At 46.8% G+C, this 16,849-nt stretch overlaps 1 protein-coding gene across 1 annotated transcript in view; it reads right to left on the bottom strand.

The window, feature by feature from the left end:
• Positions 1-15,148, bottom strand: part of RHOT2 (ras homolog family member T2) — a 29,504-nt gene extending 14,356 nt beyond the window's left edge. The window contains exons 1-9 of the mRNA XM_079952509.1: positions 15,015-15,148; positions 8,888-8,946; positions 5,712-5,793; positions 4,293-4,336; positions 3,536-3,589; positions 2,763-2,815; positions 1,966-2,074; positions 721-822; positions 153-251 (exon numbers count right to left, since the gene is read on the bottom strand). Of these exons, the coding sequence (XP_079808635.1) occupies positions 153-251; positions 721-822; positions 1,966-2,074; positions 2,763-2,815; positions 3,536-3,589; positions 4,293-4,336; positions 5,712-5,793; positions 8,888-8,946; positions 15,015-15,051 (639 nt within the window). The 5' untranslated portion in view covers positions 15,052-15,148. The remainder of the gene's footprint in view (positions 1-152; positions 252-720; positions 823-1,965; positions 2,075-2,762; positions 2,816-3,535; positions 3,590-4,292; positions 4,337-5,711; positions 5,794-8,887; positions 8,947-15,014) is intronic.
• Between the last annotated feature and the right edge of the window lie 1,701 nt (positions 15,149-16,849).

Below are 16,849 nucleotides of genomic sequence, written 5' to 3'. Positions count from 1 at the left end.
TGCAAGCAGGACTTGAGCACAAGAAAACTCTGCTCTCCTGTGGTTTCCAGCAACTGGTAGCAAAAGCAAAAGAGGAAAGCCGATATTTACCAGAAGCTGAATGGAGTTACCCAAAAGTATGTTCTGCATTGTTTTGTTACATGGGAACATACCTGGAAATAGTTCAGCTCCTCATCGCTTAGGATCTGGTTGTTATCCTGGTCAGACATATTGAAGATCCGAGTGAGGGCCCGTGCGCATGCTGGCCTCAGCTGGTGGTAGAAAAAGAACACAATTTATAAAACCAGGCCATAGGAAGCACTCGTGCTCCACTCCTCTTCGTTGCACAGAATGCCTTGATTACAGGCAGAAAGGATGAAGAAATCAAAGCCATTGTCCAGGCAATCTAGGAACAACAGAGAGGGCTGGTGTTCAATGTAGTATTACATCAGGGATGGAGAACCCACATCTGTCCAGATGTCGTTGGACTACAGCTCCCATAAGCCCCAGCCAGCAAGGCCAGTGGTGAGGGATGATGGGAGTTGTAGTCCAGCAACATCTGGAGGGCTACAGGTTCCTGAGCCAAACTGGTTCCGAGGTGCAGCTGCAAGGCAACTTCAGCTGGCACAGCAGGATTTGCCTGGAAGTGATGGAACTCTCCAGTCTAAAGAACCTTGGAAGACAGCTGGGGTCCTCTCTGGGTACAAAACCTATTTGTGGCTCTGAGAGTATGTATCTTACCTGCTTCTCCTCTGGGTCGTAGAGAGGGGCTGTTGGGTGCAGAACAGCCTTCTGGGCGTAATAGAACAGCTCAGAGATGTTCTTCAGGTTCTTTGCAGAACACTTGGAGCGCAAAGAGGGGAGGGGAGAGAGAGAGAGAAAGGCAATTTGAGAGAGGCAGAAAAGAATGCTGAACCAACACAAACAGCACATGCTGGAAAGAAATGCTTCAAGATCTCTTTTTCAGGCAGGCCACAGAGGAAGAAGCCCAGGACTAGAAGATGATGTTATAAACAGGGAAGCTTTCTGTTTAATTTCCACTCTGGAGAGTAACTCAGCAGAGGAAAGACCACTGTCTGTGCATTCCCTTTCAATTATGGTCACATATATCAGAGTACTACAATTCCCAGAACACTTTGGGGTGGCAGTGGGGGAGCGAGAGACCATTAGTCCTTCAAGTAGTTTAAATGACCACCATGGGCAATATAAATAAATGCATACATGACATTTAAAACAAAGATCTTGACAGATCTGCAACGTCTTGGATAGCTTTAAAAGACTGGACAAATTCAAAAGGATAAGGCTATCAATGGCTTCTACCCACGATGCTTCTACTGTCAGCTGGGAATCACAAGTAGGTTGAGGGTTGTTGTGCTCAAATCCAGCTTGCAGGCTTCCCATAAGCATCTGCTTGGCCACTGTGAGAACAGGAAGCTGGTCTAGATGGGCCATTGGCCTAACCCAGCAAGTTCTTCTTAAGTTTGTACTGGACTTTTTAAAAATCTGTCCTGAGTCTACTGAACTCAGTCTGTGTGTACTGGACTTTAAGAGGAAGTGGGCATACAAATTCAATGAATAAATCAAATAATAACAATTCTGCCAATCAGTTTTGTTGATGACCATGGCAAGGGTGAGGAAGTCCTCTTTATCCACTGGCTGGTTTGGCCTGCCTTCTACCATCAGCTCAGTCATAAGGGCTGGTTTGACTGGTGTCATAAGTTTCCCAGCCATGTGAAAGACCCCAGTCATTTCCCAAGGTATGCACATGAACGGACAAAGTTAACATGTGAACTAGAGAGTTCACTTTGGCTGCGGCAGTTTTGCCATGATTCTGGCCATAGCTGTGAGTTATATACACAACTACCCAGGGTGGCATGGGGGAAGAGGCTGCTGGGAAAGAAAAAGCATGATGTGAGACAACCACGGAGGCTGCCAATCAGAGAATCTTCCCCCTGCTCCACCTCATACGCCCAAGCAGATCCCCACCTCCACGCAGGTCTCAATTTCCGAGAACTGGTTCATGATGGGCAAGATGGTTTCCATGGAGCTCCCAGTCTGCAAGTCCGACTTGTTTCCTACAAGGATGATGGGGATCCTGGAAAAGAGGGAGAAAGGGGGTGGGGTGAGGAGAGAGAAAAGGCTTCAGAAACGAGAATGGGCATACAAGCACTGGCTGAAGAGTTTGGAGTAGTCTGCGTGCCAAGGCAAATGCAACAACTGGAGGGGTGGGGGAAAGTAAATGGAGATCTGCATTTCTTCATTTGCTTTGTCCAATTTAGGCAGGGGCTCCCACCGACAACAGATGAAGGGGACAACTGTTCCTGGCAGAAGAGTTATTAAGGGGGCCCAAACCTCGGGGAAGATGCAAAGAGGCTAGGTCTACTCAAGAGATAGCAGGACCCAAAACTTGGGTCTTTCACACCTGGTCTAGGATCAACCTTTTCTTCATTTCTCTCTGAATTCCTCTGTGAAATGTATAATCTAAGAACAGTTTGCCCACCACATCTTCTGCTTTCAGGAATCAGATCTTAGCCTGCTTGCAGCATTGAATAACTGAAGCCTTTAAAACAGGTGTGGGGAACCTCTGGCCCTCCATATGTTGCTAGTCTGCAACTCCCATCATCCAGAGCCATTGGCTATGTTGGCTGAGGCCGATAGGAGTTGTAGTTCAGCAACACCTGGCGGGCCAAAGCTCCCCCAGCCCTCTTTTAAAAACAGAGACAGCAACTGGGACCCAGACATGGGCAAAATGTAGCATCCCATCTTGTTGGGTGATACACTACCTGGAACATTTTTCAGCTCCACCATTCACCATTGGGATCCATTTTGTCCGAATCTAGGTGGGGGAAAACAGAAGGAAAAAGCAAGTAAGTGGAGTGGGAAACTATCAGCAATGGCAGCCACAGAAAGAGAATCTTGGGCACGGCAGGGTCCCATGGGATCAACAGGTTGTTGTTGTTGTTTAGTCATTTAGTCGTGTCCGACTCTTCGTGACCCCATGGACCAGAGCACGCCAGGTACTCCTGTCTTCCACTGCCTCCCGCAGTTTGGTCAACAGGTTGGCAGGCACCTAAATGCTACACAGTTTGGCCCTGTAGAAAATGCCAGCCCTGCCCCTGTCAATCAATGCATGTGATCCAGGACACTGTGAGCACGATAAGCGAGTAGGTGTACCTCAAGCAGATGCCCAGCAGAGTCAAGAATGTAAGAATGGCCCTGTTGGAGCAGAGCAAAGGCCTTCCTGACCCAGCATCCCATTTCCTGCCTCTGGGAAGCTCATAGGCAGAATGAAGGCCACAGCTGTCTCCCGACTGCAATCCCCAGTAGCTGGTATTGAGAGGCATATGGCCTCCTATTCTGTAAGCAGCATATAGAGCCCTTATGACTAGTAGCCCCTGATAACCCCATAATCTGTGAATGGATCGAAGTTCATCATGTCTTGCCACCCCTCAGACTGCTGTGTGCAACGGTGATAATCAGCAGAGCGTCAGGCAGAAGCACAGCTGCACTTTTGCCAGGCCCTTGTGAAAGAGGGGCAGGAAACACCAGCCCTTACCTTGTCAATGGTGGATTCCTCCGTGACATCGTACACCATGCAGACCACATTTGCCTGCAAAGGAGGAAAAAGGTAAAGCAAGGTAGCTCAAGTCCAGGAATTTTGTTTACTGCTTGATTCTGCCCATTGTATGAACCAATATGCCAGGCTGCCAACTCAGAGGTCGCATCTCAAAACCACCAAGAAGGTTAGAAAAGCCCTCACTTTTCAGTAACAAAAGTCCCAACATCTGAGCCTCCCTGCTCAAGGAGGGCATCTGCCTGCTGGGCTCCCCATGCTCTGCTCAAATCCGACCACCAGCTCAGCTCAGACAGTGCCAACACAAATGGGTTTTAGGAAAAAGCAGATGGCAGGATCACTTGCCCTTTGGGGAAGCGAGCTTATCGCTTAATCCCCCAATTTAGGGGGATTCGGATGGGATTCGGTATGGCAGCTCTAAGCCCCCAGTATGTACATATGTATGGGTGTAGGAATGGATGTATGGGTGTATGTACACACACACCATTGCTGTGGGTCAGGAGAGGAAGGAGATGGCATACAGCAGTTTACAAGCAACCAAAGGGTTAGGCAAATGGTTAACAAAACTGATGACGCTAATCTCCAAATTCGACTATTTGGGATTCTTGCAGAGTTAACAGGGAAAGTGGTGGGCTCAAGATGAGCCTGAAGAGCAAAATTCAGAGCACAGGCTGTAGGGAAGAGGCTGGTGGAGCTGCTACAACAGGCCTCCCCTGCATCCAAAATTTTCCTTGCTCACCTTGGCAATCTCCTCTTGGAGCTCCTCGTCTGTCTGCTCCGATTCTAAAAGGCAAAGGAAAGGCTGTTCATTGCTGTTGGGGATCTTTACTGTGCCCCAAAAAGACACTCGGGGATGTGGCAGGAATGTGAAGAATGAAAGAAAAGCCTTGTTATTTCAGACACCTGTGGTCCATCCAGACACCAGCATCCTGTGGACAACCAGATGCTCAAGTATGACGAGCACAGCAGCAAGAACTCTTTCCACTTGTTATTCCCTGCAACTGGTGTCCAGAGACTTGCTGCCTCCAACAGCAGAGGGAGAACCCAGCCATTCTGGCTAGTAGCAACTCATAGCCTTATCCTCTATGAATCTGTCTAATCCCCTTACAAAGTCATCCAAATTGGTGGCCATCACTAGCTTGCTTGCTTGCTAATTTATTTATTTTTAAATTTTATTTATGCTTTTCAGGTTTATACATTTCACCAATTTTACAATCATTTTAACATTTCAAAACTTGACTTCCTTCCTCCTCTTTCTGCGGTTCCTTATATTTATTTTTAATATCTTCTGCATATCCAAATTAACTTAATTTGCTCATTTATTCATCTACTTTAAATATATACTCTTATAAAACTGCAGGTTATTACAATAATCTCACCAATGTTCTTATCTGTTTACAATTTATCTGTAAATATTCAATAAACCATTTCCATTCTTTTATAAAAAGTTTGTTATCTTGATTTATTATTCTTCCGGTAAGTTTCACCATTTCTGCACATTCCATAAGTTTTTGTATCCATTCTTCCTTTGCTTGGACTTCTGCTTCTTTGGCTCATTTATTTATTTAGCCATTCAAATATTTATGATCTGCACTTTCATAACATATATCAAGGCAGCTTACAACATAGATACAATAAATCAATAGATATCTGTAAAACATAATTAAATACATAGAACATAGCAATAGAGGCTAGTTGGTTAAAGAGGGGAAGAATAATAAAGGCCTGGGAGTTCCATGGGTCAGGACCTGCCACACTAGAGGCTGGAGCCCTGGTGAAGACCAACTAAACTTCCAGAGTGTGGGGAACCAGCAGAAGTGCCCCACCAGGGGTCTCAAAGTTCAACTTTATGCTGGGTGTGAAAATACTTTATTGTGCCTGTTCTCAATCTTCCCATATTCAACTTCACTGATGCCCTCCAACTCCTAGTGTTATCAGAAAGGGAGAAAAACATCACCCTAACACCACCCAATCTGCTTTCTCGGGGCCAGGCAGAGTTTTATAAACAGAATTCGCAACCACAAGACATGGTGACAGCCGCTAGCTTGGATTGCCTTATGTGACTTTTATCTATTGTTTTATTATTACTTATTCAGTCCATATCCCGCCATTCCTCCTGGATGAGCCCTTTTAAATCCATTGGGGGGTGAGTGCCTACCTGAGTAGTCCACAATGTGGGTGGGGACTTTCTCAGGCGTGACATCCGCTGGAATTGTGATCTCTTCTGCACGAGACGGTACCTGGGAGGGGGGGAAAGGGAGGCGATCATTTCCGCATTGTGCCCAAGACAGCCTTATCCTTCGTAGATTTGGCCACGTACAACTTCTAATGTCGGACACAGTATGTCTCTGAATACCAGTTGCTGAGGCTCTCAAGAGGGGAGAGCGCAGCTGCTCTCAGTCTTGCTTGCAGGCTTCCCATTGGGGCACCTGGCTGGCCACTCTGAGAACAGGTTGCTGGAGGACTAGAGGCGCCTTTGGCCTGATCCAGCAGCCAAGCTCTTCCAATGTTACACTGTTAATATTAGCAGGTCTATCTTGCAGTTGTAAGCAGGGCACATTCTCAGTGTGCTGAGAACTGATGAAGAACATATGTTTCCATTGCCAATTTTTTTTGGGGGGAAGGATGGCAGTGCCCCAGATGCCCAGAGTTTAGAGAGAGAAGCTCCCTTGTGTAGGTGGATTAGATGAAAACAGAATTTTAGAATGAACTACAAATTTCAGGCCTGCATAGTATGAAAGCAGAAGCATGGAATAGGCACAGCCCACTCACCCCTCCTGAGAAATGGCCCTGAACTGCTTCCCTGCAAATCCCCTTTCAAGCACTCCTGCAGCCCCTTAAGTCTCGGCAAGCAGTGACCTGATCCACTGACCTGACAGCGTCCTGGGGATTGGGGCTGGGGTAGCATTAAGCCGCTTGCCTGGGGCTGGAGCAGGAATGTGGGAATGGTATTTAGAATGATCCCAGCACCTGATTAGGAGACTTACTGCACCAGTGGCGCAAGGGTCAGAGGGGTCAAGAGGGGGGCAGGCACCAATGCCATCTGCCTGATGCAGATCAGAGGCCGGCAGGCAGAGGGGAAGTGCGGCCACTGGAGTTAATCAAGACAGCCCTTCCCAGAACATGGGGCAAATGGCAGGGAGGGTGGCTGTTCTTGAGAGCTTTCGAACAGATGGGCAATGCTGGGGGTGTTGCATAGACGTCCGCAGCAGTAACCACTCCAGAGGAACCGTCCTGGCCAGATGCTGGAAGGACAGAAGAAACCAGCAGCTGAAGCAGTTTTTTCCCCATACTGAATTTTCATTGTTGTAACCTGCCCTGAGACCTTATGAGGAAGGGCAGGTATCAAATCAATAGAGAAATGATAATAATAATAAAAACAGAGCAAAAGAACAGCCTCATTGGATCAGACCAGAAGTCCATCCAGCAGGGAGCAGGGTCCATTAGGTGGGCGCTGTCCCACCAGCCTCAGTCTGCTCTCAGCAAGCCCCTATGGGACCTGCCTTTATCCTTACAACCAATCCAGGGAGAGGCATTGCCTGCCAGCTTCCTCCTCCTCAGCCGGCTAATTTACAAGCCTGTGTTAGTGATGTAGGAAACTGCCGTAGACCATTGACCCATCTCGTTCAGTACTGTTTACACTGACTGGCAGTGGCTCTCCAGGATTTGAGATGCAGGACATTCCCAGCCCTATCTGGAGCTGCTGGGGATTGAACATGGGACCTTCTACAAGCAAAGTGGAGGTTCCACCATGGAGTTATGGCCCTCCCCCCCCCCCAGATTCTGTGCTTAGTAACTTAAGAAGCTGCCTTATACAGAATCAGGCCATTGGTCCATCAAGTTCAGTACTGTCCCCACTAACTTGCAGTGGATCTCCAGGATCAGGGATGTGGGGTATTCCCAGTCCTGCTTGGAGTTTCCAGGGATTGAACCTGGAACCTCCTGCATGCAAACCAGGTGCTCTGTCACTGGGCTACCGAAGATGGCTCTGGCTTGAAGTGGAGTACGGCAAAAGAATGATTCCTTCCAACTCTCATGTACACACCAGAGCAAAGCTTGCCATTTCTTGCAAGCTGCTTATAGCCACTGACTGAGCTGCTCCAGTGCCATAAAAGATGTTAACAATTAAAACTGCTCAGAGCAAAAGGTGTGAAACTATGCAGCTTTTATGGAGGAATCAAAGTGCTGTTTTGCTTTTGTTGTTTGCATGGGAGAAAAACTTCACAAGGAACCAAGGCAGGATCAGTTGCATAAACGTTTGCATAAGGGATGGCGATTGTGGAAAGAGGGCCTATCACAGGCCTTAGTAAGTAGCCCAAACGGGTCCTTGCCAAGTGTGTGTCTCTCTCATCGCTGACATTACACGGAGCTCCAGAGGGATTTGCAGCACAAGTGCAAAGATGGAACCTCCCCAAACTCCAAGCTTGCAAGGAGGGCGCAGGCTTATTCCTTTGCACCCCACTTTGCATGTGCCTAAGCAAGAAGGAGGGAACCCCAAGGTGTCATGATGGCAAAAAACTTGAATGGCTTTAAAGGAGAATTAGGCAAATTCATGGAGAATGAGGCTCTCAATGGCTACTTGCCAATGGTTCTCCCTTCACTGTGGAAGGCAGTATGCTTCTAAACACCAGCTGCTGGGAATCACAAGTGGTGAGAGCGCTGTTGTGCTCAGGTCCTGCTTCGCATTGGGGCATTTGGTTGGACACTATGAGAACAGAAAGCTGGACTAGATAGGGCCTTAGGCCTGATACAGAAGGGTTCTTTTTATGTCCTCATGGACTTAACCAAATCTGTGGAATCCTGGCTTAGAAACAGAAGGGAAGAAGGCAATGCAGGTAGCGGGACTTCAAAGTGAAAACCTGTTGGACCTGTGGTGGGGAACCCGTGGCCCCTTGCAGGTTTGGGGACTCCGCCTCCCACAGGCCCCAGGCAGCATGGCCAGCGGTCAGGGATGGTAGGAGTTGCAAGTCACAGCAGCTAGAGGGCCACAGGTTCCCCATCTGCTGTAGGAGAAGGATGAGACCAGAAGGCAGGAGAAAAGTCCAAGAAAGAAGAGGCGCCAGGGGGAAAAAAACTTCTGATATCTCAAGGGCAGAATGCCACTTGGGTGCCACTTGGCTGGCTAATAGGCAGGCAGGGAGTGGTCTGGCAAGGGAGTTTTGTGGACTTTGAGCAAAGGAGCAGAGAGCACCAAGGCAGCCACAGAGCAGGCAGGCGATGGTGTAAATTCACATCCTGAGTTGATATTATCAGCCAAATCTCTTGGCTGCAGGTCTATGATGAGTCTATGATTTTTTTACATGCCAACAGGAAAGAAAACCATCTTCCACTCACCTCTTCAGGGAACTCCTCGCCTACCAGGGCCATGATCAAGGAGGTCTTCCCCACCTGGGCTATGAGAGGGAAGGCAGGAGGGAGAAAGGTGGGGTGGAGAGAAGAAGAAACAAGAAGATCATTACAGGAACTCTTACCAAGTTAAGGAATGTAGTAGTGAGTAACATGGTGGTTATTCCATGTTATCTTCTCAACAGCTGTGGATGTTAATTGAGAGAGAGCGCGCACATACCCTTGCAAAAGGCCATCCAGTGATCTTCCCGGCTTTGTAGGAATTTGAACTCAGGAGTCTCTGGCCCAAATCCAACCATCTATCCACTACAGCACACTGGATCTCTGCAATGCAGATGCTTATGTTGGGGGCAGATGTGCATCACTTCAAAAAAGCTTACAGCTTTGCAGGTCACCTGAGAGACAGGTATCCAACAGACAGAACGCACCGTCCCCAGTTTCGGTTCTGTCACATTCAATGACTAGAGGAACTGGGTGGGTGATGGCATCCCCATTCATATCAAAAGACAAATCTGACCTTTTCAGTGGGGGTTGGGTGCATATTTGCAGCTAGAGGATACTACTTTTGCACAAACATTTCCTGAGCTGAATCAAGGAAACCGACTTCTGTATGACAGAGACATGGCAGGTCCATGGTTAGATACAGCGGAGCTCAAATGACAGAGTGGCATCTAGGCCAGAGATGGAGAACCTGTGGCCCTCCAGATATTGTTCAACACTATCACAGGGATGTTGAGAGGATAAACATGGAGCAGCCCCTTTCATGTCACACTTGGGCTCACTGGAGAAAAGGCAGACATGCAAATGACACAAGTAAAGATTTGTTTATTTTAATGGTGCAAGCTTGGAGAGTTTGTTCTCTCTTTCACAGAGAAGTGGATTTGTGATTTCTCTGGTGTCATAGTGACACCAGGGGACAATCCCTCCCACCCACACTTTGCACAGAATTGACAGCTGATTGTTTGATCTCAAGAAGTTCCATGCACATGCTTTGCAAGACCTGACAACCAGCTCATGGTTGGTGCTTCTGCAAATATGATTTCAGATGAGTCAGCTGCTTACTTGTCCTGCACCTGACATATAGGGTGTAGAATAGAGGGGCATGGCTTGGCCAAAATGGCCTCAGAGTCCTGTCCCGTCCCATCTGCCCCCTCCCCCACCCAACAGGACAGCCATGTGCCATCAGTTCATCAACATTGCTTGTCATTTATCACATTTATCTCCCACCTTTCCTCCAAGAAGCTCAAGGTGATATACATTCCCTTATCCCCCTGTATCTCCACAACAATCCTGTGACGTAAATTGGGCCGAGGGACTGTGACTGGTCCAAAGTCACCCAGTAAACTTCACAGCTGAGCAGAGATTTGACCCCGGTCTCCCAGGTCCTAGTCTAACATCTAATCACAACACCACACTGGCTCAAATAAGAGGATCACTGGAAATTGCCAGGCAGTGATTGGTCCGTTTAGTTCAGTACTTTCTAAATTGACTGGCAGCATCTCTTTGGGGTTCCAGGCAGGAGACATTCCCAGCCCTACCTTTGGATTGAACATGGGACCTCCTCCATGCAAAGCAGATTCTTGGCCCCTGAGGTACAACCCTTCCCCAAAGACACCCATTTGCAGCAGACGCTGAGCCAGTGTGGTGTAGTGGTTAAGAGCGGTAGTCTCATAATCTGGGGAACCGGGTTCGCTTCCCCGCTCCTCCACATGCAGCTGCTGGGTGACCTTGGGCCAGTCACACTTCTCTGAAGTCTCTCAGCCCCACTCACCTCACAGAGTGTTTGTTGTGGGGGAGGAAGGGGAAGGAGAATGTTAGCCGCTTTGAGACTCCTTAAAGGGAGTGAAAGGCGGGATATCAAATCCAAATCCAAATAGATAAAACGCTAGTTCCTGCTTACAGGCTCACCTTTAGGGGGGGAAAGGCGTGCAATAGAAGGGAAAGGGAGATAGAGGGAAAGGAGGAAGCCTTGTGCCAGCTGGTGAGAGGGTAAAAGCCAGTAAAGAATACAACCATCACCTAGGAATAGGAAACTGTCAGTTTAAACATAGATATAAGGCTTGGGTAAGCTGCCTGGCTAGTAACTTTTGTGGACTTGGTTACAAGCCAAGAGTATGCATAAGCCACTAGTTGAAGATTAAAGCAGACAAGAAACCGCAAGAGTCCGGTTAAGAGTCAAGGAATAGCACCAACAGGAAATAAGAAAAGGCACTCGGGTGCAGGGGGTTAGGGTTACCTCCCAATCCTTCATCCCCAAAGCATAAACAGCTATCTGTTAGTGAATCTGCTATATCAGGTTTAAATCCACAAAGCCCCCAATATATTGCCTCCTATACACACATATATTTCAGAAAAATCTCAGATAATTAATTACACACAGTGCCCCAAGCCAAGATTTGGAATAGTAACTACTCTCAGCAAAGAGGAAGCTTTTTCAAGTTATTAATATTTGAAAATGTTGTTTGCAGCCCACACAAATAGGAAAAATTCAGTGTGTTTTAGCTGTCTGCTCCCAGAGAGACCATGGCAGCTCCTAATGCTGATTTCCAAGACACAGTTAACTTGAGAAGGGAGACGGTGAGCAAGATCCAGAGACCTTGACTAGAGTTTCTCCTTCTCATTTGCACCTTACAACATTGGGTGACCAACCTACAAATAATAATATTAATATTTTTATTATATATACCCCGCCTGTCTGGATAGGTTTCCCCAGCCACTCTGGGCTGCTCACAGCATATATCAGAACATATTAAAACATTAAACATTAAAAACTTCCTTAAACAGGGCTGCCTTCAGATGTCTTCTAAAAGTCAGATAATTGTTTATTTCTTTGACAACTGAAAGGAGGGAGAAGGCCCTCTGTCTGGTTCCCTGTAACCTCACTTCTTGCAGTGAGGGAACCGCCAGAAGGCCCTCGGAGCTGGACCTCAGTGTAAGGGCTGAGCGGTGGGGGTGAAGACGCTCCTTCAGGTATATTGGGCCAAGGCCATTTAGGGCTTTAAAGGTCAGCACCAACACTTTGAATTGTGCTCAAAAATGTAATGGGAGCTAGTGAAGAACCTTTAGGAATGGTGTCATATGGTCTCGGTGGCCACTCCATGTCACCAATCTCACTGCCGCATTCTGGATTAGTTGTAGTTTCTGGGTCATCTGCATACCGGTGAATGCCCAGCCCAACCCCCCGATGATTTCTCCCAGCAGCTTTATATTGATATTAAAAAGCATGGGGGAGAGGACGGAGCCCTGAGGCACCCCACAAGTGAGAGCCCAGGGGTCAGAACACTTATCCCCCAACACCACTTTCTGGACATGACCCAGGAGGAAGGAGTGGAACCACTGTATAACAGTGCTCCCAAATCCTCTAGATGGTCCAGAAGGATGTCATGATCAATGGTGTCAAAAGCCACTGAGAGATCCAGCAGCACCAGGAAATAGCTTCCACCTTGGTCCTTGCCCCACCGGACATCATCAACCAGCGCAACCAAAGCAGTTTCAGTCCCATGATGAGGCCTGAATCCTGATTGGAAGGGATCAAAGTGGTCTGCATCCTCCAGGCATTCCTGGGGTTGTTCAGCGACCACCCGCTCAATCACCTTGCCTGTTTGTTTTATATCCCGTTATTGTCATCCCTCTGTAAAACTTGCAAGTCAGTGTGGCATAGTGGTTAGAGTGTCCAACTATGACTTGAGAGACCAGGGTTCAAATCCCCACTGAGCCCTGAACCCCACCTTGAGCCAGTCACTACCTTTCAACCAAACCTACCTGACAGGGTTGTTATGAGGATAAAATGCAGAGGTGAAGAAGTGTGTACCCCACCTTGAGCTCCTTGGAGAAAAAGTGGGATAAATGTAATAATAAATAAAAGTGAGGGGGGATCGGGACAAGATAGTGATGCAAAATTGTCTTTGTTAAAAGAACTAGAGATGGGCAAGCTGTGGCTTTTGGCCTAATTTCATGGGGGTGGAAAGGAGGGAGGGAAAGGAAAGGGGGCACCAGAAAGAGACAGAAACAAACAAACAAACAAACTCTCTGGGGTGAAAACAAAACATTTGGGGATGGCTGGATGCAGGGAAGACACTGAGGCCCTGCGGCAGAGTGACTCTGCTCCAATGCCTGAGGGCTATTCTCTCCAAAAAAATAAAATCTACTGCCAAAAAATCCCAAAGGGAAGAATAGCAAAGAAGGATAGAGCAAAACCAGGACACTGACATGCAGTGGACAGCCACACACACTTTTGGAACTGTAAAGATCTTTCTTTACATTTAGGCCAGAGATGGGGAACATGTGGCCTTTCAGGTACTCTGTGGAGTTAGCAGAGTTTATACTGCTAATATAACACACTCACATCTGCTCTGGCCAATAGTTAAAGACAATGGACGTTGTGGCCCAATAACAGCTGGAGGGCCACACATTCCCCACTTGTGATTTGTGGAAAGGTGCTGCCTATATGGTCTACAGCCACATGAGACTCTCCAGAGACAAGGTTGCCCCTCATGTGGACTTCACCAGCTTGCAACAATGGCAGGCTCAGTTCTACTTCTGAGACCAAGTTATATTCCACCTCAACAGTTGGGAATACATACTTAGGTCACTCACACATGTTCATAGGAATTTAGGAAGTTGCCTTATTTCGGGTCAGACTGTGTGCCCATCTAGCCCAGGATTATGAACACCATCAGCTGGCAGACAGAGAGCAGCCTTTCTCTCCTATCAGCCACCACCTCCTCTTTTTAACTAGGGGTGGATGAAAAGTCTGTCCTCTGTCATGGAGTTGGTAACAGTGCCTCTCAACTTGAACATGATGCTCATCAAACGATGGACTGCAGTATTAAAGGGGCCGCCACCATTCAAACATAGTAGGTTAGACCAAGGGTGGAGAACCTGTGGCTTTCCAGACACACTGGACTCCAGCCCCCAGCAGCCCAGCCAGCATGGCCAATAGCCAGGGAAGATGGAGAACCAACAATCATGGTTAAGCTGTCTCCTCATTAACCTGAGCTAAAGCCAACCTAGTGAGGCAAGAGATTAACCACAAGTCCTGGTTTGAATGACACAGTAAACCCAGTGTGGACCAGGAGCAAAACATGACAGGGAGCAGCAAAGCAGCTGCAAACTCATTTCTCCAAGCCTATACTTTTTCCTGAAACAATGCTGGTGACTGAGACTTTAGATGAAGTCACAGGCTGCTTCCTTCTGATCCTTTCATACTCCTCCCAGCTATGATCCACCCCACAAAATTTGCCCTTTTAATTTTCTTTCAGAATTTCCATAAACAGCAATTGATGTTAAATCTTTACCAATATTCCACTGGTTTTTTCCCCAGTCATTGGGAAAGGAATGCAGCTGAGCTTGTTAATTTCTGCACTTTGCAGTCTCTTAAAACATTCTATTTAAAATATTTGCATTCTGTGTATGTATCCAAAAATACAATATAGTGCTGTTGACTTCATTTTAAGCTGCTTTCCACATATTTCCCAATCTGCCTACAGTTTTGATTGCCAACGGATTTCAGCAAAAGATTAAATATTACCCAAGAGCCCGAAAGCATCTTAACAACAAACCCACCAGTGCTTGAGTTCTCAAAAGCCAGAGACCAATATGTCAGATGTATAAAGATGTACTCAACAGTATGCTATTGATAACCCTTAGTTATTATTTTGTAATCAGAATAACCTATTTCTGATGATGGTGGTGGTGATGATGATAATTCTCCTTTTCTCCAAGCTGAACCCTTAGGGTTGTTCCAAAATGTCAGTCTGTTTCAGCAAAAGCAAAGGGCGACTGGGGGGCACTTAGGATTGTGTTTCCCCCATGTTTCGTCTACCAGCTTTCATTCCCTCACCTCCGCTTCTGTCAAAACTGCCTCCAAAAGGCTCGCCCCCCATTCTGAAACCTGCCTTCCAGCGTTATAAATCCATCTCAAGCATCCATATCCCCCGATTACAAACCTCAGAGACTACCCCATGACCTCTGACCCCCTCCCCAACTCCACCCTTCCCGACCTCTGACCCCTCCCTCACCTGCATCCTCCATGACCTCTGACCCCTCCCCTAAATCCACCCCTCATTTCACTGCACCTCCTCCAGCCATGGGGGGGGGCTTCCCCATTGCTTACCCTCCCCCAGCAGGAGGATGCGCACATCCCGCCTCATCGCCGTCGCTTCAGGAGCCACCACGACGCTCCCCGCCTCCTGACAGCGCCCCACCCACAGGACAGCAGCTGCTTCCCAGCCCGCCGCCTCCTCTCCCACTTCCGGTTCCGGCTTCCTTCCGTTTGCGACCATAGAGCCGCCAGGAGAGAAGGGCGTCAGTGACAGCATCGCCACCTCTCGGCCGGCGGGCAAAGTGCAGCGCCTCTTGCTTCTTGAAGAGCGGACTGGACTGGTGTGGAGGCTGCGGGTGGGCGGGAGCGTAGCGCCACCTAGAGGCCAGGGAGCTTGCTGGGATTCAGCCCCGATTCCCAGCAGTAATGCCGCATGCGCAGGTAATCGGCGTTTGGAGAGCGGCAGCTGTAGTAATAGCGTGTTTTTAATGTGCTAGGATTGTTGAATAACGTGATATATTCTGCCAATCAACTAAGCACAGGCTGTGAGATTCAGCATTTTTGTAAACATTCTGGTAAAGAAGTTGGCAGAATGAGGGGGCAGGCATTATCTTGGCATGTCGCCAGATTTTAGCAGTTCTTGTTTTTATCTGCCTTGAACCCTGACAGAGAAAAGAGGGTAAACAAGCAAATAAATATGATGATGATGATGATGATGATGATGGAGGGAACTCAAACATGCATGTGTGTATGTTTATGTTGGGGGTGGGCGCTGGCTGACCGACCCAGATCATCTTAACAGGGACACGAGTCTTCTTGGTCTAAAGTCAACACGTTAGCTACTATATCATATAAAGGATGTGTAGGATTTTTTATTTTATAATTTTTATTCCCGTCCCCCTTTTTTACAGATTTTTTTTTTATAGTTTTCATTACAATTCACCTCGCACTGAATATCACCTAACATTAAATCATTGACTTCTCTTGCCCTCCTCCCATGGTTCCATTTGTTTATCCATTAAAACTGCATATTCTCATTTCCCCTTTTATTCAAACTTCCCCTTCCCCCTATAGTTTTAGAAGTTTAAACTAAATTTAAACTAATCCTGCTAACACTTTGTCCTGCTTTACATAATTCTTCAGATATTCTGCAAAGATTTTTCACTCTTCCTGTTAATTTGCCAGTTCTACATATTCCATTAATTTTGTCTGCCACTTCTCCATTGTTGAAGTCATTCTCTCTTTCCCTTTCTGAGCATATGCCATTCGGGCATACTGTAATTGTGTAAAGAAATAAATTATTTGGTCTGTGGGGACTTATGTTCCTAATATACCCAACAGGAAGCTTTCTGATCTTTTTGTTAAAGTCCACTTAAACATTTCCCCCCCCATTTCATTATATATCATCTCCCAGAATTCCTTCGCATTTTTACAAGTCCACCACATATGATAAAAAGTACCCTCCATTTCTTGACACTTCCAGCAAGTACCTGACTGATTTATACATTTTTGCTAATTTACTTGGTGTAAGGTACTATCATTGTCATGAAGTTTTCTTTCAGGGTATAACAAGCTATTAATTTTAAATCCCAACTCCATGTAGATTTTTAACAGCTGTGTGTTGTTACAGGCATTTTTTTAAAAAAAACAAGATAAATAGCTCACATATTTTGTAAATTAATAAATATAAATATATTTATTTTAAAAACAAAAATGAGCTAGCTTCAGTAGTTATTTTCAAACTGTACACTCCTTTTGCCTTTCCTTGGGAAATTTCCAAAGTCAGATGAAAAAATGTCCAATTCTTCTGGTTGATACATCTGCAACACAATTGCAATCCTATTCCATTTGTACACAATTTCCTAGGATGGACAAGGACCCAGAAAGAACCCAGCTTAAACTTCAGA

Source organism: Podarcis cretensis (assembly GCF_951804945.1).
Source record: "Podarcis cretensis genome assembly, chromosome: 14".
NCBI lineage: Eukaryota > Metazoa > Chordata > Lepidosauria > Squamata > Lacertidae > Podarcis > Podarcis cretensis.
Note: the sequence above shows the minus strand (reverse complement) of the source record. Positions and strands in the feature narration are given on the sequence as shown.